The sequence below is a fragment of the Mastigoproctus giganteus genome, chromosome 12, assembly GCF_048544385.1.
Source record: "Mastigoproctus giganteus isolate SK-2022 chromosome 12, ASM4854438v1, whole genome shotgun sequence".
NCBI lineage: Eukaryota > Metazoa > Arthropoda > Arachnida > Uropygi > Thelyphonidae > Mastigoproctus > Mastigoproctus giganteus.
The window spans coordinates 123,009,292-123,035,155 of NC_143586.1; the positions used below are offsets into that span (position 1 = coordinate 123,009,292).

A 25,864-nucleotide genomic window follows, 5' to 3' on the forward strand; every position below is an offset into this window, starting at 1 on the left:
GGACGACCCCCAAGGATATTAGTAACATTTTAGACCACATCATAGAAGCGAACTGTAATGGATCTCAGAGAGAAAATAAAAACGAAGCGAATTACAACCAATTAGCCCAAGACATAGGGAAGCAGAAAGACTTACTAGACCTCCTCCCCATTTTCAAAACTCTTCAAGTAATCCAAAAGGAAAATCACGAACTAAGAGAACAAAACATGAAACTAATTGCCAATCAGAAAGTATTGGATAAAAAAAACTAGACACCGTCCTAGCACACCTACAATCTAATGAGTATAATGAGAAATTGTGCAGAGAAATAGAGTGTGGGCCAGTAAACCAGAATGTCTTATAATGGGGATTTTAAACTTTCCAGATATCGACTGGAACTTGTGGGTTGGTCACTCGCACACTAGCAAGACTTTTGTACATTTATTGGATGACTGTTTTCTACAGCAGCATGTTCGAGAGGCAACCAGAGGGAGTAATACTGTTCATCTGATTATCAGCAGTGATTATTCATGTATTAAGAATTTGCAGATAAAGGAACCACTGGGTGAAAGTGATCACAATGTACTGATGTGGGAATTACTTAAAGATGTAACTACCAACAAGGCTAAAGGGAAGGGCTATTACTTCGTAAAGGTGACTAGAGGGGTCTCTCAGGTTTTAAATTCTGTGCAGTGGGATAAGCTGATGATGTTACCAACGTTGAATTCTAAATGGGAAGCCTTCACGGACTTAATTCTGGAGGCTACTAGGTTTTTCATTAAGAAAATTCGCAACTGAGATGTTCCTTTAATAGCTCATTTCAAAGAGCAAAAAAATATAATGGAATGTTATATACTATGAAAACATTTTGAAACTTATATGTTGTGATTAAATAAGATACATTAGATTAAAATAGTTGTCCAAAAACACAAGGCGTAACAAAGTTCACACCGCTTTACATACAAGCCCTCTTTGAAAGAGGGCTTTTAATACCGATTTTTTTTTTTTTTTAATACATTCATCTGACATCCTTTTAGATCTAAATGGATGTCAGATGAACCAATGAGACTCGTGGCAGAGAAGAAAAATGTATGGGATGCATATAAAGTATCAGGTGACACAGAAGCCTATGGCAGATATAAACTAGTCTGTAATCAAGTCACAAAAGCGGTTAGGCAGGTGAAGGCAGATTACGAGAAATCCTTGGCAAAGGATGCAAAGAAAAACAGCAAAGAGTTCTTTACTTATGTAAACTCTAGAAGAAAAGGGATGAATCAGATTGGACTACTTAATGGGTTGACTATTGATGATCATGATCAGGTAGCTGATAAACTGAATGTGTATTTTGCGTGTACATTCACACATGAGGAGAGTTGCCAGAAGTTTATCAAACGCTAACAGAGAGCTAAGCGATTTTGTAATAACTGAGAGCAAAGTGGAGGAGAAATTGTTGAAACTAAACATAAAAAAGGCACCTGGGGTAGACGGGATCTATCCAGTTATATTAAAGGAAGTAAGCAAACCATTAGCCATAATTATGAGTTTCCTTGGACTCAGGGGAGTTCCCCATGGACTGGAGGTGTGCAAATGTACACCAATTCACAAAGGGAGTTCAAAAGGGAACACAAGTAACTATAGACCTGTTAGTTTAACTTGTGTTCAGGGGAAAATAACGGAATCACTGGTTAAAGAAGCATTGCAGTATCATATAGACAAGACTGTAGTAATAGTTAAAGACACAGCATGGGTTTGTTAAAGGAAGGTCTTGTCTGACAAATTTGATTGGATAGTATGATGTGGTCACAAAGGAACTGAATGTGAAAAATAATTTTTATGTCCTATACCTGCATTTCACGAAATGCTTTTGATACTGTTACACATGGAAGACTGCTGTACAAATTGGAGAGATATGGCATTAAGGGCAAGTTGCTACAATGTATAAAGGGATTGTTGAGTGGGAGACGACAGAGTGTCGTCTCCCACTCATCGATGGACACTACTCTTCTGGACAAATGTTATTAGTGGAGTTTTCCAGGGTACGGTGGTTGGCCCATTGTTTTGTATATTTATCAGTGATATTGGTGAAGGTATATCAGGTTTAATATCCAAGTTTACAGATGATACAAAGGTTCGCAGGGTTGGCATACAAAGGTTAACGACGGTAAAGACAGTATGCTACTCCAACTGAATCTAGATAAGTTGGGCAAATGGGCTGAGAAGTGGCAACTGAAGTCTAACATTGACAAATGCAAAGTACTGCATATGGGTAGAAATAACCGAAGAGAAACGTACTAATCGTGTGGTACTACACTCAGGGAAGTGGAAAGTGAAAAATACTTGGGTGTAATTGTGCAGTCAAATATGAAGTTCGCTGAGCAGTGCAGACGGGCGGCCAGGGAAGGTCGTGTCGTGGAGTCTTGTTAATGATATATAGAAGGGGTGGCCAACGAGTTGATCGCGGATTTAATTTCGGCCGATTACGACGAATTTTAAATACACAGTATCCCTCGATTTGTGCACCTTGTGCAATGAAATTTTTGGGATGGTAGATCGCGGCACATTTTGAAGGAAAAAAATGTAGATCGCATCACAAATTAAGTTGGCCACTCCTGATATATAGGAATTTTGTCAGCAGGGACAGGGAGGTGATTATCCCGTTATACAGGGCAATGGTCAGGCCACACCCAGAGTACAGTGTACAGGTCCAGAGGTCTCATTTTAGGAAGGATGTAGAGTTGCTATGTCGAGTACGAAGAAAGGCAACAAGATTAGTGAGGGAAACAAAGGGGTGCTCTTACCAAGAAAGGCTTAAGGTCTGCAAATTTCAGTGCCTGGAGATGATCTGATTGAGGTGTATAAGGCCTTGAATGGGTTGAAGAAGCTGAATTCTGATGGGATTCTTCCTCTTGTTCAAATTAAGAACCTGAGAGGGCACAGATTGAAATTGAGGAAAGCCAGTTGTAGAATAGATGGGTGGAAATTTTTCTTTAGGCCGAGTATTTTTTTTTTTTTTTTTTTTTTTTTTTATGAGAACCCCAAACACGAGAGGTATTAGAACCTACAGTACTTAGTACCGTGTTTGGGTTGGAGGTTGAGAAGACGAAAGAAGATATTTGTTGATATTGGACTTGAACTTCTGTAGATTGTAATTTTCAGGAAATACGTATGATGGAAGGTTGTTCCAGAAAACGGCAGTTGAATGAACAAATGAGGAAGACGAAAAGTTGGTTCTGTGGGTTTGAAGTTGGACAGTAAATGGATGTTGGCTGGTGGCAGCACGTGTTCGGACTGTTTTGAAAGAGAGAGCGGGAATAATAGAAGCCAAATCAGAAGAACAGTGCCCGTGGAAGTATCTGTAGAAGAGGCATGCAGCAGAAACAGTGCGTCTATGAGAGAGCGAGTGGAGAGACTGTTAGAGATGAATCATTAATTAACATAACTGCCCTCTTCTGAATGGAATCAAGAAGCCTGAGAGAGGTTTTGGGGGCACCACCCCAGATGTGGGAACAATATTCCATGGCAGGGCGGATTTGCGATTTATACAGAGTGAGCAGCTGTTTGGAAGAAAAGTAACGGCGAGAGCGAAAGAGAAAACTAAGTTTTTTAGATGCAGAGGAAGCAATATTTGTAATGTGCTTGTGCCAAGAGAGATTAGAAGTCAGGGTAATCCCCAAAAGAGATATATCATTTTGCCTAGAAATCGGAGTGTCACTAAAGATAAGCATAGGAGCAGAAGAATCCTTTTTGCGAGATATAAGACAAGATTGAGTTTTAGAAGGGTTGAAATCAACTAAGTTGTCTTTGCCCCACTGAAGAATTACCTGAAGATCGGCATTTAAGGAATTGGCAGCAGATTTTCGAGAACTTGAAGCTGATTGAGCTGGACAAGGTTTCTCAAAATGGAAAGTTGAATGCAATGTGCTATCATTGGCAAAACTATGGATAGGATTTCCAGTCAATGGAAGAAGGTCATTGATATACAAGAGGAAAAGAGTGGAGGAAAGAACTGAACCTTGGGGGACACCGGCATTAGTGGAGAAGTTAGAAGACAGAGAGCCATCTACCATCACCCTCAGTGAGCGATCAGAGAGAAAACTGGATAACCAATTACTGAAAACAGTTGGCAAACCATAAGATGGAAGCTTGTTTAGAAGACCTTTATGCCAAACACGATCAAAAGCCTTTGAGATGTCAAGAGCAACTACTTGTGTTTCACCGAACATTTCCATTGAATTAGTCCATAAATGGGTAACATAAGCAAGAATATCACCAGTGGATCGACACTGACGGAATCCATACTGGCGATCGTTGATCAGATGGAAGGTTTCTAGGTAGTTTAAAAGTTGGCGGTTAATTGATTTCTCCATTACTTTAAAAAGAGTAGAAGTAATTGCAATGGGACGGTAATTGGATGGGAGGGATTTGTCACCCTTTTTAGGAACTGGCTGGATATGAGCAAATTTCCAAGCAAAAGGAAAAACACCTTTGGAATAAGAAAGTGAAAAAAGGCGGCAAAGAATAGGAGTAAATTCAGGAGCACAGGTTTTGAGAACAAGTGTAGAAATACCATCAGGACCTGGAGCTTTTGTAGCATCAAGATTCATCAAAATCCTTCTGATATCCTTTTGACGGAAGACCACAGGAGCCATTGAATGGAGCGTGTTAGGAATGGTGGAAGGTGTTTTACCAAGGTCATTAATACATGAGCTGGAAGAAAAATGGGATGCTAGCAGGTCAGCTTTATCCTTGGCTGAAGTGACAGCAGAACCATCTGGTTTGGACAGAGGTGGGAGCAGAGATGGGCAAAAATTGCGGCCAATAGCTTTGGCAAGAGACCAGAATGCTCGGCTACCATTAGGGCAAGAAGCAAGTTTTCTACTCTTAGCCTGTTCAAACTCTAGTTTGGACTGATTACTAACTGCTTTACAATTGTTGCGAGCTTTGGTGTATGCAGAAAATGAAACTGAAGGATTAGAAACAAGCCAATTACGATATGCAACGTTCTTCTCTTGGACAGCCTTAGCACATTTATTGGAAAACCAAGGTTTAGATAAAGGACGAGATTTTAAAGTGGAGTGTGGGATAAAGGATTCCATTCCTGCAAGAATAATTTCACTGACACGATCTGAGCAAACGTTGACATCAGAAGTTTTGAAACAGTAATCAGACCAAGGAAAAGAAGGCTCGCAGGTCATCCCATTTTGCATTCTTGTAATGCCAAACAATACGAGGTTGGGAATAGCCATGAGATAAAGGTTCCATTGGAGAAGAGACAATCACCAAGTTTTGATCTGAAGTGCCTAAAGGACCTCTCACTTCAACCTTGTACTTAGAAGGGTTGTTTGTGAGAAAAAGATCAAGCGTATTGGCTGTATGATTAGGATTGTCTGGTATTCTTGTAGGTAAATGAACAATCTGTGCTCGGTCATTAGTAATCGCAAAAGCCTCAGCATCTCGACCTGCTGGGTCGGTGTGACTAGAAAACGGAGTCCAGCTGGAGTTGTGAACGTTAAAATCACCAAGGAAAATTACCTCACTGTTAGAAAAGTTGGACTGGAGAAAGTCAAGTTGCAAAGAGAGGAAGTCAAAGAGCTCCAAGTGATTAGTGGAGTTGGGAGAACGGTAGAGACAACAGATGAATTTTACACAATGAGGTAGAGGGATTTTAAGTCAGAGAAGATCAAAGAGGAGATTCCAAATTGCCAAGTCTCTGACAGGGAATATCAGAACGGACATATGCACAAGTACCACCTTTGAAGCGAAAGGAATCATACAACAAATAATTTGGACATCTGAGATGAGCAGTAGTTGAATCAACTGATAACTGAGATTCAGTCAGAAAAAGTACATGGGGTTTGCAAGACTGCAAGTAGAAATGGACATCGTTGAGATTGGAATTGAGACCACGTATATTTGTGAAATGAATTAGGAAGTCCTTGGGAGGTTTAGATCTTTTCGCAGATAAGCTTGCTCTATTATATTGACAATTCATGGTGTATTCAATAGTAAGAAAAAGTGGGTGGGACATGCTGTATGAAGTAATGAAATTTTTGGATATTGCGTACATGTGGTAAGAATATACCCAGATCCTTGACATAACGTGGCCTCGACAATGCTCCCTGCATACACACTACTCGGACTCCCTCCAGTCACTATCTGGCAGAGTAGAGGTAGCAAGATTATACACTAGCTGATCCGGAAGCCTCCTAGAGAGTTACCAATAGGTTCGGTCCGGTGTACTATCTAGCGGCCGGCCTGCGAACACCGTTTTAGAGCTGTACCCTCGAAATGTAAGGAATATTGGATCTCGCCACGACATTCACATCATAACCTCAAAAATCATCAATCATGCTGCATGATGGAAGAGATAGGGAAGGGTTGGCCGGAACTTAGCTCTAGAGACTAAACATGGGTTCCACCATTTCAAGCCTCCAATAAGCAAAGTGGTGGTATTACACCGGTTGATGAGAGTCATCTACCACCTAGTACCGCCTGGTAACATAGAGGGGCGGCGTTCCTCCATGTGGTGTGGGCACCACACCTCGACCCCTGCTTACGTTGGTTCACACCTGGGTGGTCACCCACCATGTACTTGTGCATGAAGGTTATACCCAGGATTACTAACAGTCCCACCATCGTGAAGGTGCAAGCAGAGGATTTGGCTGTCACAGACCGTCCGGACTTCGCCGAAATTGGGTCCACTTGACTTGAGTGTCACCCGAATATCAGTTCCATCAGCGTTTTAGACTCCCAGGTAGCAAGAACAGCTTGTCTGGCATATCTGAGAGAATGTCTGTGACAACCTCAAGGACCAAGTTGATTGGTGGAGCGACTTCCATCTTTTGTTGTGGAAGTTAATTGCGTAAATAAATTTAAGGCTGAGTTGGACAGGCATTGGAAACAAATGGAGGGGTGAAATTTTTTTTTTTTTTTTTTTTTTTGACTGATGCTGCATAAGCTTGCTTTCTTGCACCATATGCCTTTGCTAATTATTAACAGACGAGATAACCAGACACCTGAACCCCTACGAGCTGGCTCTGCTACCAATCCTGAAGAAGCAAAGAAAGAGCATGATACTCGTGTCAGGACTACCCTCCCAGTCGAAATAAAAACAGTATTGCACGCACGAAGCTGATCCCTGCAGAGAACAGATACGCCCAGAAATTATGGAAAGTACTTGTTTGTTTGTTATTTGATTTTCAGGAGCATTAGCAACTAAGGCCATATTGCTCCGGGGATATGCAGTGGTCATTCCCTGACCTTTCCGTATCCTCCGTATTTGGTGGTCTCGGGCTCGAACCCCGGTCTAATCAAGAAGCGTGTGCTACGCACTGCTGCTCCTGCCCACCTGGCTACAGAGGGCCTGGAAAGTACTAAAAACCACTTCCCGAACAGAAGGAATCCAAATTGCAGAACAGAAAACAGAACAGAGACAACTGTCCCTAGCCCTGCTTTTCCCGCAAACCAACTCTGTATAGATACGAATCATTTCCCCAAAACCGTGACTCATCGGAGAAGGCCACCCGTTGCCACTCGGCCAGAGTCCAGTGTCGGTATTGCTTTTCAAACTAACGGCGTTTTTTTCGATGAACAGCATGGGTGCTGTCACCAAGCGTCTGCTCCAGAGCTCATTACGCAACAGGGTTTGCACTGTCGTGTTGGAGATCTTTCTGGTGGCCCCACGATTCATTTGGACAGCCAGTTGAGCAACAGTAGGGCGCCGATTGGTCTTGTCCAACTGTTTTAGCCGATGTTCACCTCTGGGATCAATGGCGTATGGGGCTCCACAGTTGGCACGTCGGGTCATTAAAACTGTCCCATTGGTCCAGACTTGATACACTTTCATCACTGCAGCATGTGAGCATTTCGCAAAGTCCTGTTTCAGAGATGCTGCCACCCCTGGCCCGATAACCATGCCTTTTTCCAGGTCTGATAGGTCGCGTGCTCTGCCCATGCCAGAGGCTGTTACTGTGTTCACGGATGCCGAACATCAAGCCTTATATGCTTGCAGTGTGTGAACTTTACACGTGCGCTGTATGATTTGCTAGGCGTGTATGATGTCTGCATTGGAGGTGGTCATAATATTGTGACTGGACTCTGTATAGCCCAGTGGTACCCTCGTTAAACGGTTCAGAGAACAATCGACAACGCCCACTACTAGTGCAGTGAACACCATAACAAAGCAATAGCAATTAACGAACACCTTGCCAGTCTTGAAAGGGGATACTGTACAAGGATCCTTTTTTTTAACAAAATGTTCACAGCATATCCAATAAACTCCACACCTTAGAGCTTTCTAATAAATTCAGAACACTCATTTGTCTGACAGAGACGTGGCTCCAAAATAATAAGCAGCTGAACGCTCTGGTAGGCAGCTTAGGCTATAAGTGCATTAGAAGAGGGAAAGAGATCAAAAGAGGCGGAGTAGTAATGATATTATATAAAACCGACTTCCAGATTGTGAAAGAACAAAGCTCTAATTCTGATAATTTTGATTCTGTTATCTCCACATTCTCTGGCGAGAACCGCGAGAGATAGACCGAGACCAGAAATTTTTTTACCTGGCAAGTCTCAAATTTAGACGTAAATATTGACACAATCATCTTAGGAGATCTGAATATGCCTTTCCCGAGGAATAAAGATACAAAGGCAGACTAGACGCCACAGTAGAAGCACTCTGAATGAAACAATTAACAACATCTGCGACAAAGATTATTACAGTGCCTGGATATAATTTATTATAACACACAAGATATTAACTTAAGACTATTTTCCTCTGACCACTGTGCGCTTTCAATGGAAGTTTCTCTTCGAAGACAGGCTGCCGACCAGAACTGCAGCACATATCAGGGGTAATGAGAATCGAATGATATTTTCCACAAAATACAATATATTAAATGCGAGGTTATCTTGCAATGCTTAGCGCAATATAACTTTCAAAGACTATATAAAATGTCCACTGAAGAAGCCGTAGAAGAGATTTCGTGGTTACTCTTGCATACGGCCTGTCTAGGATCAGCCAAAGTATTAAACATCTCCGACAGAGCGAACTCTTGGTTCACTCCACAAGTTAAAGTTATGTTTAAAAAGAAACAAAAGCTCTACCAAAAGTGGAAAAGGGGCCCGACTGATCGGACTATGTACAAATGCGAAAGGGCGAAGTTCATTCTTATGAAAAGACGAGCATACTTTGAGGTAAAAAAAAAAGAGAATAGTAAGCAAGAAAAACAAGAGAAATGACGGACCAGCTTTTTAGAGACTGGACAGAAGCCACATTCTGAAAGCCTCTGAATGAAAAGCAGAAAAATTGTGATGAAAACATCCGCGAGATGCAGCAAATGATTAAAAAAAAAAAAAAAAAAACTGACGGATACCACTGACACTAACCAAAATAGAGCTAGAAACATAATATTACATGAAATTAATATCACCAGGGAAACCTTAAGAGAAGCTATTAACTGGTTTCCCAGTAAAGCAACGATCGGACTCTACCAGTTCCCGCTATTCATGGTAAAAATATGTAGTGCAAACATAATCGACCCGCTCCACCGCCTCTTCCAACGAATACGAAGTGAGGCAGTTATCCCGAAAGCATGGAAGAGATATTATGTAAAACCAGTTCCAAAAATAAACAATCCTAAAACCAGTAAAGATTTTAGGCCCATCGCACGCAATCGGATGCTTTGCAAAAAATTTGAAAAAATAATCCTGAATACCGTGAATCAGCACTGCTTTGGGGACAGGCCAGAATACTTAAATTCTGCGCTTCCCCGAAGGTCGACTATTACAAATTTAATGGAGACTAGTTCGGATACAGCGAGCATTAAATAATAAACAACAGACATCGTTTTCCTGTATGTAGCAACAGCCTTCGACAACATCTCATCCCAGCTATGACAGTAATCCTGAAAGAGTATTTCCTCATTACAGGAAGCACTTTAAGTGTTCTGACTAACACCCTTCAAGAAAGACATTGTAATAGTGGGAGTGCTGTGGCTCGGGAGAGAACAGAAGAGGGGGGGATTCTACAACACATCACAGCCTAAATTTTATCGCAATTAACGGCAAACAAACAGCAGCTTGCTGTATCTCCAGGTGAGTACCCTAAGGGGGTGAGAATTGTCCGCCACCATCTTCGCAATAGCCTTAGCCCCAATTTTTAGCTCAAAACTGAACCATTCATTACATATGCAGACGATTTTAAATTTTTTTGTTACCGCTAAAGAACAAGAAACTGCACTTCATCTATCCGAGGAAGCAAACAAGACAATCAGCAAGCTAGAAGAAAATCTACACTACATTGGTCTGAAACTTAACGAAAAGAACACTGACCAAATGACCTTCACCAACAAAAAGAAAAGCGAAATTACGATCTTTGTTAACAATACCAGAGTTTAAAAAGCCCCCGTACATGTCGATCTTGGCTTTAAGTGGGATGAAGGAATACGTTATATCTTACTTCGAATACATTATAAAAAAGACACAGCACTCTGGAGCACTAGACAACAACTCACCGGTCTCTGAAGCCCACCCTCATCTTATGATTCAATACATCCAGTGGCGGATTTAGCACTTGAGAGGCCCCAGGCGCAATTCAATTTTGAGGCCCCCCTCTAAATATTTTCGGTACCACTACAGTGTGCATTCTATGAGCACGTTTTTACTATAGCACGCGGTCTAGATTTGGTGTTGCGATTTTAATCATTTTTGTTGCGCAATTCTTTCATACATATTTTAAATAATGTTTAAATGAAAAAATTACACAACTACCATCCCTCCCAAATCTAACATTAATACATAAAATCTAGCATTAATGATAATATGTATTCTACTTCAGATTCACTTAGTTCGCATAGATATTTCATATATGTAGGGATATTCGCATAAGAGTTTACTAACTTCTCATATTATAGTTTTATTCAGTAACGATAATAAAGACGAGTGTAAAAATTTAAAATGAAACAATTTTTTTTTTTTTTTGAGACCTGAGATTTGAGGCCCCCTCGATTTAAGAGGCCCCAAGCGCGCGCCCCGTGCGGAAATCCGCCACTGAATACATCCTTAAATGCGTTTCACCGATTCCGTTTTACACACTCGGCCATCTGGTCATCAGTCCACGAGAACAACATCAAGGCCTTAGGAGTAGAATACTGGCTCCTGAGATGGTTAAATAGTATCGTCAGGAAATCAACTCTGGCAAAGCTACTAACGGAGAGACTAGATGCGCCGAAAGTTGCAAATGTGATCACTCGCCCTCGAATGACGCGACGGAGAATAAATGGGGCAGAACCAAGTTTCAAGTGCGAATTGACTCGGTTGGACTCTCTAGGGAGATTCTTCCCAGCAAATACTGTTAAGTATTTTAATAATTTAAACATAGATCCAGAGAAACTATGTACAGACAAAATGCATAGGACAGAAATCTTCGGTAATGTGTACCGTCAGTTACAAATATAACAAAAATGCTCATTTAATAATCAATATAATAATATTTACTTCTTAACAATTACTTAGTAATTAATTTAAACTACTTAAGTTATTAACAACATGCTCTGTGTTCTTTCATCTTCAAATTTTGTAAATGAGTTCATGTAAATATGCTTGTAAATACTGAAATAATGTAGCCACATCCTCTAGCTACATGCTGTTAATGGGTGTCTCGAAAGAGAAATAAACAGATAATAATAAAATAATAATATATCACCTTTTGTGCCCTTAAAAGATATCTGCTCTATAAGTCACTTACTTTTACCCCTGGAAGACAAACTCTGGTCGATATTCTGCCTATTCTTCTTGCACAACATATTTCTTATTTCCTTGACAATAGAGTCACCACGTAAGGACCCGTCCTTACAACGATTATTAATAATGGTTTTACCGATATTGGAAATGTTAAGTATTTTAAAAAACAGTCTGTCTTTAGAAATATATCAGGTCAAAACTAAATAATAGATTTGAATATGGTAGTTGAGGCAATTACGAGCTGTAATTGTGTTTTTTTCGCCTATTATCCTTAAGGGGAGGATTAGCGTAGCGACGGAGGGGGGGGGAGCGGTTTGGAACACGCGAAACAATAGGAGCACGGATCTGGAGCAGTTCGTAGTTGATGTACACTGAGCATAGGCAGCACTCCATCTGGAAGAAATAATAGACCAAAACAAACCCACTTGGGAAAGGGTCAGTACTCAATAGAGAAGGCACTCGAGTAATGGAGTGCGCTCCTAAAAATTTCATGGGGCGATTAATAGCAGGTGAGGCGCGACGAATAAAGGGTGTAGATGTGAGGTCACAAAGAAGATCTAGAAACTTCTAGAAAGTTCCAGAAATTGCTGGAAACCAGAAGTTCCCTCTAAAAGGATGGAGGACACGCCCACGGTAGAATAAAAAGACAAATGGAAATACAGAGGAAGATGATGTCAGCGATTGGTCAGTGAGAAAAGGGGGGAATTTTGAAGAGAGCAGAGAGAAGTTTTTTTGGGGTATTCTGAGCAGAGTCGTTGTCGAGTTTGGGTGGTAGTTGCAGTTCTGGGGAGGTAGTAGTTGTAGTGGGAAAACTTGTTGTGAGAACTTTGTGGAATTCTAGAGTTGGAGCGAATGTTCCCTTTGAGAAGAATGGAAGTATTGCAGTAGTCATTGAATACAGAACAGTCAGAGAAGCTAATGCAGTTTATGGAGAAAGAAAGGAGAAACGCCCAAGGAGAGTTCTAGAGGCAAATTACCTCAACTGAGCAGTGATGAGCGATCGGCCGACCCTGAAGGTATCTCAGTGCAAAAGCAGTGCACAGACGCAGCGCAGACCGATGATGCGAGATAGAATCCTCTATTAAATTCAGCAGTGCAATACCCACGGAGGAGTAAACCTCAGATTGCTGTATTCCACGGATGAACAACCATTCGCCTTCCAGACTACGCCTCATATGCAGATGGTTATGGCAGCCCAGAGCAGAGAGAGAGGACCGAGCAGGGAGAAATGCTCAGCAAGCTGAGTAAGTGCTAGTTAAGTACAGAAAATCTTAAATTAGTAATGGAAAGGACTCTAGAGGAACGTTATAAATTTAGGGGAGAATGCTAAACGTATAGTTGTAATACATAGAGATAGATAGATAGATAATTCAAATTAGTAGAGGAAATAAGAGTAGTGCATTAAAGTGTAGTTAATCTGTGGTGGGAAGGGGAGTTCTGACATAATAGTAGACTACGGAGAAATGATTAATTAAGTAACAAAGGATTGAACAAATGTCAAGTAGATTAAGTAACAAATGGCAAGTAGATTACTAACTAGTGTTGAATTCAGGTTGAATTTTGAATTATAGTGAATTTTGATTTATTGAGAGTATAATTTATTGTGATTGTAATTGTTTAAACAGGTAGACCATTAATTTAGTGTCAAGCATTAATTAATGAATTGCGGATTAGTTAAACGGGAAGATTAATTAATTTTGGTTTATTGTTGACTGATTGATCTGTGGTTGAAAGAGATTTCTGACTGAAGTATGTGTATTACTTAATAATTTTGGAAAGGGGACACATAATGACTTATATTTGTCTATTCGTATGCTGATTGTTACCTATTGACCTACTTGGACAGTTAAGCAGTAGGGATACTGATTTGTGGATTATGAGATGTAATAAATACCTGGACCTGTTGGAACCAATGTTGAGGAAAGAAACCAATGGTATATCAGAATTGGTAGTTTTGATTAAAAAATATGTACACAGTTAATTGCTAGCAGTCTAACAGGGTCCCACTGAATAAATTACTCAGTTATTTGTTGTTGTTTGATTACCATGTAAATAGTGTCAATAAATAGTTATATTTAGCACATATGAGTATGAGTTTGACAGTCATTTTGAACATCAGCCAGTCCAGAGGAGGAATACTTATAATATTGAGACCCCCTAGAGTCTAGAATGTTCTGAGAGATTAACAAATCAGATGTAAAGTGGGAGGGAGAAAAAAGGGGGGCATAGAAAAGGGGGTTCAGAAAAAAATTAATTAAATAAGACTTATAGAATAAGGGAGTTGGAAGTTGGAATTATATAAAAATAAAATTGTTGAAGAAAAGGAATATTGGAATTGATAAAAAGAGTAGGAATTAAAATAATAAAAAACACTTCCCCCCACCCACCCACCCACAACCGACAATAACCACCTCAATAGGAATAAATGTATGTGACTGATGGCTGAAAATGTCAACTAATTATGTGCACGCCGAACATATGTTAAAGAATTTATAAGCTTAAATAAATTGGACAGGCTAAGCTGTTTCTATACGTGGTACGAATAGAAGGTCATGTTTGTCAACTATGCGATGACCGAATAAATGCTTGTGAACTGTATTATATATAAAAAAAAGCGTGCATGAGTATTAAATAGTATTTTTTATATTTAGGGGTGGGGGAGGGGACTGTCCTGTCTGGATGCAAGGTAATGAATGAAAGAAATGTATGAGAGGAAGTTATTGTTAACGTCAAAAATTGTCATTTCTCCTAAATACAGGATGTAAAAAAAAAAATGCATATGTGTGGAGCGTGTATGTTTCTTCTTACAGGCCCCCAAATTTGACTATTTCAGAGGGGGTAACTATTTTAGAAATCACCCTTCCACCATCACCGTTGCTGATGCTATGCTATCCTCTGGTGGCTTGTAGCATGGGGTGGGATTTGCTGACACTGGCTACAGCTGGTTTGGCCGGTGTGGGATTTAAATAATATACCAATAACCATAGCGGCGACTCCCCCCCCCCACGGGATCCCTGGCTCTGTGATTTTGTTTCTCCTATATGCATAGCCTTAGCCAACTCTCCACCCAAATCTCTCTCTCCTGGTGGATCCTACCACCACAAACGTTCTTCTGCTCTTCACCGTCTCTCCTCCCCCATGCGGATGATGGGCAACTGCACGGGGTATCCTCTGTCCCTTTAACTTCGTATTTCCTGGTGGACGCCTTCATATCATCCACCAACTTTATTTTCCCCAAAGTATCACACCCGCGCTCCTCTTACAATAGAAACACTGGCAGTAGGTTTTTTTTTTTTTTTTTTTTTTAAATGGGGACCTTCCTCCCTGGCAAGCTCGGTCGACATCCAGAGTTCGATCCTGCCAAAGACCTTTCACTTCCTACTGACGGGCCCCTAGGCCAAACCGGAGGAGACTAACAAAACTCAACACTACATGATGCAGACTACAATAAACACTCTCTCTGCCTTTACAGAGTTCGTATTGCGTCACAATGTTTATAAACGCGGAGTTGGGAGAGACCCCCGGAGCCGCTTAACAACAAAAACGCTATACATAAAATAATCAAAATAATTGACCAATTATTTAATAATAGATGATTTGCTGCCGTCCTTTTCAAGCATCAATACTCAGTCTGTTTCCAACCTATATGAGGTTTATTTGTATACAATAGCAAATCAGAAATACTTACAGCCACCACCATCCATACCAGTCCATTCAGAGTGTCACCCCATCCCTGGAAAATAATAAAATAAATTTTAATGGCATATTTTGAATAATTTCAAAAGTTTTATGAAATCAATGTTTTCAGTAAAATTTTAGCTCAACTGAAAAATATCTTTAGTGGATTGAACTTCAACATTAATATGTAACCTTATATTTTAGTATTCTGCTTACGATCTTCAAAAATTTCACTGCAATAATAATTTATACTCAGCATAAGAGCAATGTGGTGAAGACTTCCTTGATGTCAGTCCTGCCGTGATAAAATTCGGTTTTGATAAGGTTCAAGAGTTGACTGGGGATGAGAGTTTGCAAGTACAGTATCTCCCAGCTTCCTGCAATATGCAACATTGTTGCAATTAAGGGGAGCAGGAATGCCCTCGAAAATGGCACATGAAGCGGTTCATGTTTAATTCTGCTTAATTGTAGTCTCCCTTCATCTCAACGTCAGTAATTACAGATGTGACTAGAGCCTAGACTACCTAGGAAGAATGGGGATTTTTGAACCCAAAAAAGAAAATGGCAATAATTTATTTTATTTATTCAGAATTGAGTACATACTGTAAGTTAACAGTTGTTGTTATTTGGTTTTTAGGAGCATTAGCAACTAAGGCCATATTGCTCCGGGGATATGCGGTGGTCATTCCCTGACCTTTCCGCATCCTCCGTATTTGGTGGTCACGGGCTCGAACCCCGGTCTAATCAAGAAGCGCGTGCTACGCACTGCTGCTCCTGCCCACCTGGCTACAGAGGCGCCGAGTTAACAGTTGCGGCGATGCTTTTGCTGTGCTGTGTCTAGCGAAGAGTTCACTGGATATTCTTTAGGAGTTGTAGGTTTCATTTATGGTGGTATGGTGTTTCAGACCAGCAGTCTGAAACACCATACCACCAGATCTGTCACCATTTAGGTGACAAAGTTCCGTTTGTTACTGTGGTTAGAGCATGGAGATTCCTGGTTACGCTTCCGAGTTTGGATATCTTTTATCGAAACGAAGTTTTCTAATACTTTATTTGTAAAAATCATATCGACAATGCGTTTATTATTTAACATTACGCCAGCTATTTCACCTTGATTAAGGTCTTCTCACTCTGATTAGCACATGCCCAGGACTTTCCTCTGTCTGTCAAAGAATTAAGTTTTTTTTTTTTTCCGATTTTCCAACGAAATTGTAAGTTCTTTAATAGTCTTTTTTTTTTTTTTTTTTTATCTGAGTTGGAAGTACATAAAGAAATTTCTACATTACCATTCCTGCACTGGTTTCTCACAAAGTCGCTTCCACACTTGTAAGAGAACCGTTCCATATTTTCCCTGAGTCGTCTTTCAATAGTGGTGGAATACAGACGTCAAGACCATGGATAATCGCAACTTACAAGTAGCTATTACAAGTAAACCGTAGCACAAGTTTATATTCATTGCGCGGCGAATAAAAGAAGATTGTAGCAGACATTTCTATTCAAGAAGGGCGGAGTACAGTGGTAGTAATTCGACTTTATAACTTGCTCTATAATTGTGGCATTGTTGGGGGGAATTTTGAATGCCTGTATTGTATTTAACCCTTTTAATTCTCTTTTCCTTACCCCACCTTTCGCATCTGACTCATATATCTCACAGAATAAATCGAGTTCTTGGGAATTTCTATATTAAGTGTATTCCTCCTTTGGATTGGGCTGTGTGTTCACAATGACTAGTCACAACTTCATTAATTTGGCGCCTCCGTAGCCAGATGGGCAGGAGCGGCAGTGCGTAGCACACGCTTCTTGATTAGACTGGGGTTCGAGCCCGTGACCACCAAATACGGAGGATGCGGAAAGGTCAGGGAATGACCACCGCATATCCCAGGAGCAATATGGCCTTAGTTGCTAATGCTCCTAAAAACCAAATAATAACAACAACAACTTCATTAAGGCTATATACAAATCTTTATTACACATATATACAGGACAAGAAATTACGAATAATTATGCACATATAACATGATAACACCACATAGATGACACACTGTATGAACTAATTGGTTATGTAAATTTATATTCATGTACATCACTTATCTGGCACAAAGAAATTAAAAAACTTTCATGAAATTCCATTATGATAACTTCTCTAATGTATCATCAATTTTTTTCGGGATCACACTCAATTTCCACATTCAACTTTCTTATACAATCCTTCATTCTCATACAGGGTGTCGCAAAAATATTGGTACAAACGTTTAGGGGAGGTAGGTAACATCTAGAGGAATGTGAATCGCATAGGAACCCATAACAGGAAACGTCACCGTAAGTCGGTAGACGGCGCTGTTCATCAGTTCGCGAGAGAAAATTTCTGGTTTACTCATCCAAGCAGTAGTCGCCGCACGAAGAGCATGCATCGATATACGAACTATGAGCTGGAAAACATGCACCTAGTGTATGGGTTGGCGAGTAGGTTTTTCATTGTGCGGTCGCATGTTTTCAGGCTCCTGTTCAATGAATAGTTTAAAGGACTATGCTCAACATCTTGTCGAGTTTCTGATATCCAGCGAATCAGTTTTTGGTGTGCTTTTTCCTGAGGCAAGTTGTACCCACTAAATTATCAGGTAAACAACTTTATTCTCAATTTAAAAACTTGAATACATATCTTATTTTGTTCAGTCAAGCATTATAGCCAGCGGAATGCTTTCCAGCACAAGGTCACGTTGACCAGCATTTTACAGATCGCCTAAATTAGGTCAACCGGTAGGTGGTCTGTATACTTTGTCTCACTGCAGCGGACATCGGCTACCCTCTGGGGCACTTAAAAAGGGAAAGTCGTGTTAACGCTAAATATAACTGAACACAAATACTCCTCACATAGTAGGAAGTGCTTTTATTGCCTAGCAGTTGAAATAAGGAACTTGAGAAACTAAACAGAATTTTCAGTAATATTTCTAATAAATAAAAAAAAATAATAATAAAAATTGCAGAAGCCTTTCCCCCAACTGTAGTGCTACTCTAAATATTTGTTCTTTGCCAATTTTCCCTCCTTTTAATAATCATTATGCCTGGTCGCGCAAGCCAACAAACTTGTGATTGCTGCGGAAAAAATATTAAAGTCCTTTTGATCGATAATGGCCCCTGCAAAAGAAGACTGGGGGAGTGCTGTTCTGGAAGATCTATGATTCCAAAGATAAGTTCCACGGCTCGATCTAGATACTACTGCAGCCAATGCAAAAGCAGCATTTCAAGTGCTGGAAAAAAACAACGCAGAGAGAGACAGCACAACAACTGACCAAATCTCTCCCACTCCTGCGGACTTATCTGTCGAGGAGCTACAATTAGGCGAAATCTACTGCCTAGAAAAGGGAAAGAGAAGCAGTTGTGAACCCAAGGATTCACAACAATTGACTCGCTCGCATCCGGACGTGACTGAAGAGACCAGCAAAGAGGTAAACAAAGATGCACATAAAGAAACAAACGAAGTGCCAGAACCAGCTGCAAACCCGAACCCCACTCTACCCCCTCTAATTGGAACCCCAGTTGACCAAATTATGGCTATCAGAGGGACGCTTGAGGAGTATGTGGGAAAATCATCGAAAATTACTGCTGCTATCCGCACTGACCTCATTGCCATATTCAGCAAGATGGAGACGGTGATTTTAAACCTCTACGTCGAATACGAAAAACTGCAAGCGAAATGGGAGGTTCGCCCTCAGAAAGGGGGAAAACAAATGCATCAAGGCCCCCCTACCTTTGCGGAGGCGTTGCGAAATGGCGCTAAAGTAGCATCCCATAAACCAGATGGACCCCAAACCAAAACACTAACAAGAAAGACAGAATCACATATAATCCTGATTAAGCCAACAGAAGACGCGCAGCTTGACACAAGTGATGCTGTAAAGGAAACCTTAACCAAAAATCTAAAAGACCAAATGAAGACAATCCAGATCAAAAGTATGCGGAAGACTAGACACCCAGGTGTGGTAATTGAAACCAACTCCAGAGAAGAGGCACAAACAATTTTAAGTAATGAAAATATGATTAAGTACGGTTTAAAGGCAGAGGCTCCCAAGAAAAAAGGACCCTCAATTGTCTTATTTGACATACAGCAAGGTGTAACCCCAGAAGAACTCAAAGAGGAAATTTACCACAAAAATCTAAGTCTGCACCTACCTGAGGACACTGTGGAAGAAGACGTTAGCCCAAAATACAGTACTAAATCTAAAACACATTCAAATGTCAATTGGGTAATCCAGCTCTCCACGCGAGCATGGCAAATCTTAGAAACACAGAGTCGCATTTTCATAGGCTGGGGAAGCCATAGGTTTAAGGAGCATATTTCAATTACGAAATGTTACAAGTGCCTTCGCTTTGGCCACACATCACACACATGCAACCAGCGTGATTCAACATGTGGCCACTGTGCCCAGAAAGGGCACAAGTACAGTGACTGCCCAGCAAAAGACCAGCTCCCAGTCTGTGCAAACTGCAAAGCAGTGAAAGCTCCTCATCAACACTCAATCAGGGATGGGAACTGTATGGTATACCTGAAAGCCAAAAGCCAATACCAAATGAGAATCAACTATGGAGAGAGGCCCCTCTATAAACTGCCACCATGAAATAAAAATAGTTCAACTGAACGCACAAAGAGCGAGGCTGGTAGCTGACCAACTAAAAGTGAAAATAGAAGAAAACCAAATTGATGTGGCCTTATTACAGGAACCATATGTTCGCTCAGGTGTGGTCACAGGTTACCCTGCATCCTATAAAATGGTCTACTGTAAAACCGAAACCCCATGGGCAGCAATAATCATCAGAAATCCAGAAATCAGCACAACAAAGATTACACCACTCTGCACTGCAAACAGTGCCTGTGCACAAATCATAACTCAGTTAGGGTCTTTGTTCCTGTTAACAATATATACTCACCCTGGTGAAGCCATCACCCCAGCGATCTCAACCATTCAGACGGCTCTTGAGACTCTCCCGGGGGGGACGACTACTAATAGCCATGGATGCAAACTGCAGATCTCTGCTCTGGCACAGTCGCACCCCTGACAGATCTGCACAAAGAAATGGTGCAAAACTAGAAGAATTCTTCCTAGCCACAGGCCTCCAAGTAATAAACCGACCAGATCAACTTCCAACTTACAGCGGCCCCCTTTGGGAGAGCACTATAGATGTTACAGCAGCCACCCCAGACATTGCCAACAAACTAGCCAAATGGACTGTACAAGAAGCCTGGACCACAGAGCGATATCATTTTCTCTGGTTCGCTCTGTGGAACGGACCCCTCCGATCCCACGAGATGTGATACGGTACAATTCAAAAAAGGCAGACTGGCAACGTTTTCGGACTGAGCTAACAAGAAGACTCCCTGAAGCACTCCCTTCAGACGATTGTGTACAGATTATTACCACTGCCATAAGATCTGCATGTAATCTCTCCATCCCACGCATAAGGCCCTACCGATATGCAGTTCCCTGGTGGAATCCCCAACTACAGGATCTCAGAAGAAGAGTCCACCATGCAAGAAAAATGTTCCAGCAGGCTCGATCAAGGCTACCTCCCCATGAGGTAGATGCCGCCAGGGAGGCTTATCGCATTGTCAGAAATGAATACACAAAGCTAATTCGTAAAAGTAGAAAGCAAACGTGGCAAACCCTGGTATCCACTTCTGGGAATAAGGACCCCTGGGGCATAGTTTTCAAGGTCGTAACAAACAAGCTGCCGCGAGGAGAGGTACTCGATACGACACTAAAGATGGATGGCTCCTCTACTTACACCTGGAAGGATAGCATTAACAATATTCTAGACACCATTTATCCCATTGAAGCTGCAGCTATGACTCAACAACAACAAGAAATAGTAGATGAAAATCACAACTATCATCCTGCCTCTGTGGAATCCCCCTTCACTAACATTGAGATGGACTTGGCAATAAACAAAATGAAAGTAGGAAAAACACCTGGTGCTGATCTGCTGGAAGTGGATGTGGTTAAAAAATTTGCAGAATGCTATCCTGTTACTCTCCTAAGCCTTCTAAATAGGTGCCTGACAGAAGGCACATTTCCAACATCCTGGAAAACGGCAACCTTGAAATTTATATTGAAAAATCCCGACAAGCCACCACAAATTCCAACCTCCTACCGCCCGATTGCCTTGCTCTCTGTAATGGCCAAGCTACAAGAACGCCTGCTCCTATTTCGCTTAACCGCCAGATATGAAGAACAAAAACTTCCAAGTGACAAGCAATTTGGATTCAAAGCAGGTAGCAGCACAGAAGATGCCATTAACAGTTTAATCACTCAAGCAACTCACACAGCCTTTAAGTACTCCCTTGCAATCATGGTAGACTTCGCTGGGGCCTTTGATCGACTATGGTGGCCCAGTGTTCTTCGGAGGCTTCGGCACTCAAATGTTTCCAACAACCTATACAACAGTTTAAGGTCATATTTAACTGGTAGAAAAGTCCAAGTTACCAACAGATTCCAGACAGTGACTAGGTACATCGATCGAGGCTGTCCGCAGGGCTCTGTGCTTGGCCCTTTCCTCTGGTCTATTGTCCTGGATGAGTTCCTGGGCATGGACCTGGGAGGTGTTGAGCCCTTGGCCTTCGCAGATGATCTTGTCCTTTTGGTATGTGCTAACACCAGGACGAACTTAGAGAAAATGGCAAATGGAGCACTGGTAAAACTTCAGAACTGGGCAGCCCTGCACAACCTTACCATTTCAGGAGAGAAAACAAAGTCCATACTCCTTAAAGGCAGGCTACAAATCACAAGACCACCTACAATAAAATTAAACTTTATGCCCATACGGCTGCACGCTGAAGTCAAGCTCCTAGGTATCTTCTTAGACTCGGGGCTTACCTTCCACCACCACCTAAAGTATCTAGCCAACAAAATTCAAAGGTATAGTGCTATGATAAGGCGGGTCAGCAGGGAAGACTAGGGGCTGAAGCACAAAGCTCTTACTCTGATATACCAAGCGTCATACGTGCCAATTGTGTGTTATGGTGCCTCCATCTGGTACCGAAAAGCCATCCTAGCAAGAAATAAACGTAAGCTGGATTCAATCCAAAGATTCATGCTCCTTTCAATTTGCAGGGCATGCCGCACCGTCAGCACCCCTGCTCTGCAGGTATTAACTGGATGTCAGCCACTATACTTAGAAGTGGTTAAAAGAGGGCTTTTTTTTTTATCACTTAAGGAAGGGAGTTCCAACCCAACTGCTAAATTTTCAACTTGACACCACAAACGGCACCAGGCAGGAAAGACAACGGATAACCAAACATCTACAAGAGATATGGCAACATGACTGGGACACTACAACAAAAGGGGCCATCACAAAACGATTCCTTCCATCCATAAGTTCAACTCACCCAGAACCTCCACCCTGGTTTTCGCCTGGCCTCCATGTGACCTTTATCATCACCGGCCATGGATCCTTCCAACAAAAACTGACCGCCATGGGAATCGAGAATGACCCACGTTGCCACTGCGGCGAAGAGGAGTCCTGGGGGCACCTCATGTATGAGTGTCCCAGCTACGACAACATTAGGCTTAAATTCCTCACCACAATACAGAGAAACCCTCGAAATCAAGAATCCACTCTGCTACTCGAGGAACATACCTATAAGGCATTAACCACCTACGCGCAAGAAACATTTGCACTTAGGCGAGCTAAGATTGCAGAACTCAGAGCCCAACAACTAAACCGGACAGGCGTGGGATAACTCTCCATTCCCCCAGAAAAACGCAGACATAATTATGCAAACCCAAATAGGGTAGGATCCACTGCAGGCACCATCCAAGGTGCGGGATGCTGGCACTCTTCGGAGTGCGGGATTTAAAAGTCATCGCAAACCCGAAATGGGTAGGATATACTGCTGGCACCAATCTAGGTGCGGGATTGCTGGCACTGACCTCAGTGCTGGATCTACAGGCACTATGCCATTGACAATTACACAGGGGCACCTGTCCCCTGTGACTTTTAAACCCACACTCTTTCATATACTTCGCTTAAATTAGGGTGGATTTATTCTCCCCTGTCAACCCACCCAAATTCATTCTCCCTCAAATCCTCTCTTTTTCTATGCTCCTCTCTCTCTCTTTTTTTTTTTTATTTATTTATTTTTTTTTATTTAATTTTTTTTATTTTTTTATTTTATTATTATTTTTTTTTTATTTACTTATTTTTATTACTTTTTATTTTTTTTAATTTATTTTTTTATTATTATTATTTTTTATTTACTTATTTTTATTACTTTTTATTTTTTTAATTTATTTTTTTATTTTTTATTATTATTTTTTTTATTTACTTATTTTTATTACTTTTTATTTTTTTTAATTTATTTTTTATTATTATTTTTATTTTATTTTATTTATTTATTTATTATTATTATTATTTTTTTTTTTTGGCTCCGTCAGGAAGCTCAGGCAACCCTGGCAGAGGCCAGCCAGAATATAATGGGCAGCCTGGCTCACCTCCCAGTGGTGGTGGCGGGCAACGTGGGGTTCCCTTAGGGGCCTTGCGGCTAAGCAGCCAGAGACAGAACAACAGACCACAGCACAACTCTGTCACAAACCAGACACCACACTTTTTCTGGCTTTTACAGAGATTCTGTAAGTTCTTCACAAAGTACCATGGCGCAGATGTGGGAAACCACCGGTGGCGCCTTCCACAAAACACTATGCCCCTAGTGTATGGATTAGCAGAGGGCAATGGAAGAGCCGCTCAACGAATTTATGGAGAACGTTTCCCAGACAGACAAGTATCGGACCACCGTTTGTTTGTGCGTGTGCATCAAAATTTGTGCGATTATGGGTCATTTAGAGGTAACAGCAGTAGTGCGGGCAGACCACGTTCGACGCGAACTCCCGCTATGGAAGAAAGTGTGTTGAATTCTGTCCAGAATAATCCTACTACCAGCACACGTGCCGTTGCCTCTGCCTTAGGAGCGTCTCGTTGCAGTGTACAGCGTGTCTGGTACAACGATTCCTTACACGCTTTTCATCTACAAAGGGTCAGTTACTGCTCCCCCAAGATCATCCTGCACGTGTGGCTTTTGCGCAGTGGTTTCTCCAAGAAAGTGTTCAAGACTTGAATTTTCCAGCCTATGTTTTGTTAACGGATGAGGCTTATTTCAATTGGGAAGGCTTATTCAATCAGCACAATGCTCATGTGTGGGCACACGACAACCCACACGATGTGCGCCCCCATGCGGCACAACATCGCTTCGGAATAAATGTGTGGGCAGGTATGGTCGGCGACTGCTTAGTCGGCCCATACCCGTAACCATCCCGCATGAACTCGGCTAAATATCGGATCTTCCTTGAATAAGTTCTACCAGGATTACTTGACGATGTACTAGCAAATTTGAGACGCAACATTTGGTTTCAACATGACGGGGCACCTGCCCATTATGGAAGGTGTGTTCGTGACCATTTGAACAGGCGTTTTGGGTGTCGATGGATTGGCCATGGTAGACCCGTTGCCTGGCCCCCACACTCACCTGATTTATCAAGCCTTGATTTCTTTCTGTTCGGGCCCCCTCAAATCTATCGTGTATGAATCGCCTGTGGAGACGGAAATGGATCTCGTGGCAAGACTCGTCTGCGCTGCTGCTACTGTCAAAGAAACTCTAGGTGTGTTCGACCGTGTCCGCCAATCCATGCTGCATCAGTGTCACGCATGCATCGCGTCACATGATGGAACCTTCGAGCATCTGTTGTAACATCATGAAATGCATCTATCTCGTACTCCATTGTTAATATTATGTCAAATAAATGTTTGCCACTAATTACTGTCTTGTGTCATTTCTGCTTCTTGTGCCTCTGCTACTACTTTCCGGTTATGGGTTGCTATGCGATTCGCATTCCTTTAGATGTTACCTACCTCCCCTAAACGTTTGTACCAATATTTTTGAGACACCCTGTATAGCAATACTAATCACAAAACCTCCTCTGGCTAAATTACCATGATACAATTAAAACCAGATGTGCAAATGTATCCCCAATTCACAAAGGAGGTTCGAAGGGTGACACGAATAATTACAGACCAGTTAGTTTAACTTCTGTTCCGGGTAAAATAATGGAGTCACTGGTTAAAGATGCATTGTAGGATCATCTAGCATCTAGACAAGACTGCAGCAATAATTCAGTCACAGCATGGGTTTGTTAAGGGAAAGTCTTGTCTGACAAATTTGATTGGTTATTATGATGTGGTCACAAAGGAACTGGATGCAAAAAATAATTTTGATATCATATACTTGGATTTCAGGAAAGCTTTTGACACTGTTGCGCATGGAAGACTACTGTACAAATTGGAGCAGAATGGTATTAAGGGTAAGTTGCTACAATGGATAAAAGGATGGTTAAGTGGGAGAAGACAGAGGGTGGTAATCAATGGGTGCTGCTCTTCGTGGACTAATGTTATTAGTGGAGTCCCACAGGGTTCGGTGTTG

General features: G+C 41.4%; 1 protein-coding gene across 2 annotated transcripts in view; it reads right to left on the reverse strand.

Annotated features, from left to right (window-relative positions):
- The window catches only part of LOC150077386 (fatty acyl-CoA reductase 1-like), a 292,403-nt gene that overhangs the window by 101,311 nt on the left and 165,228 nt on the right, over positions 1 to 25,864 (reverse strand). For both annotated transcript variants that reach the window (XM_090386667.1, XM_090386666.1), the window contains exon 9: positions 15,410 to 15,454. In XM_090386667.1, the coding sequence (XP_090242793.1) occupies positions 15,410 to 15,454 (45 nt within the window). The remainder of the gene's footprint in view (positions 1 to 15,409; positions 15,455 to 25,864) is intronic.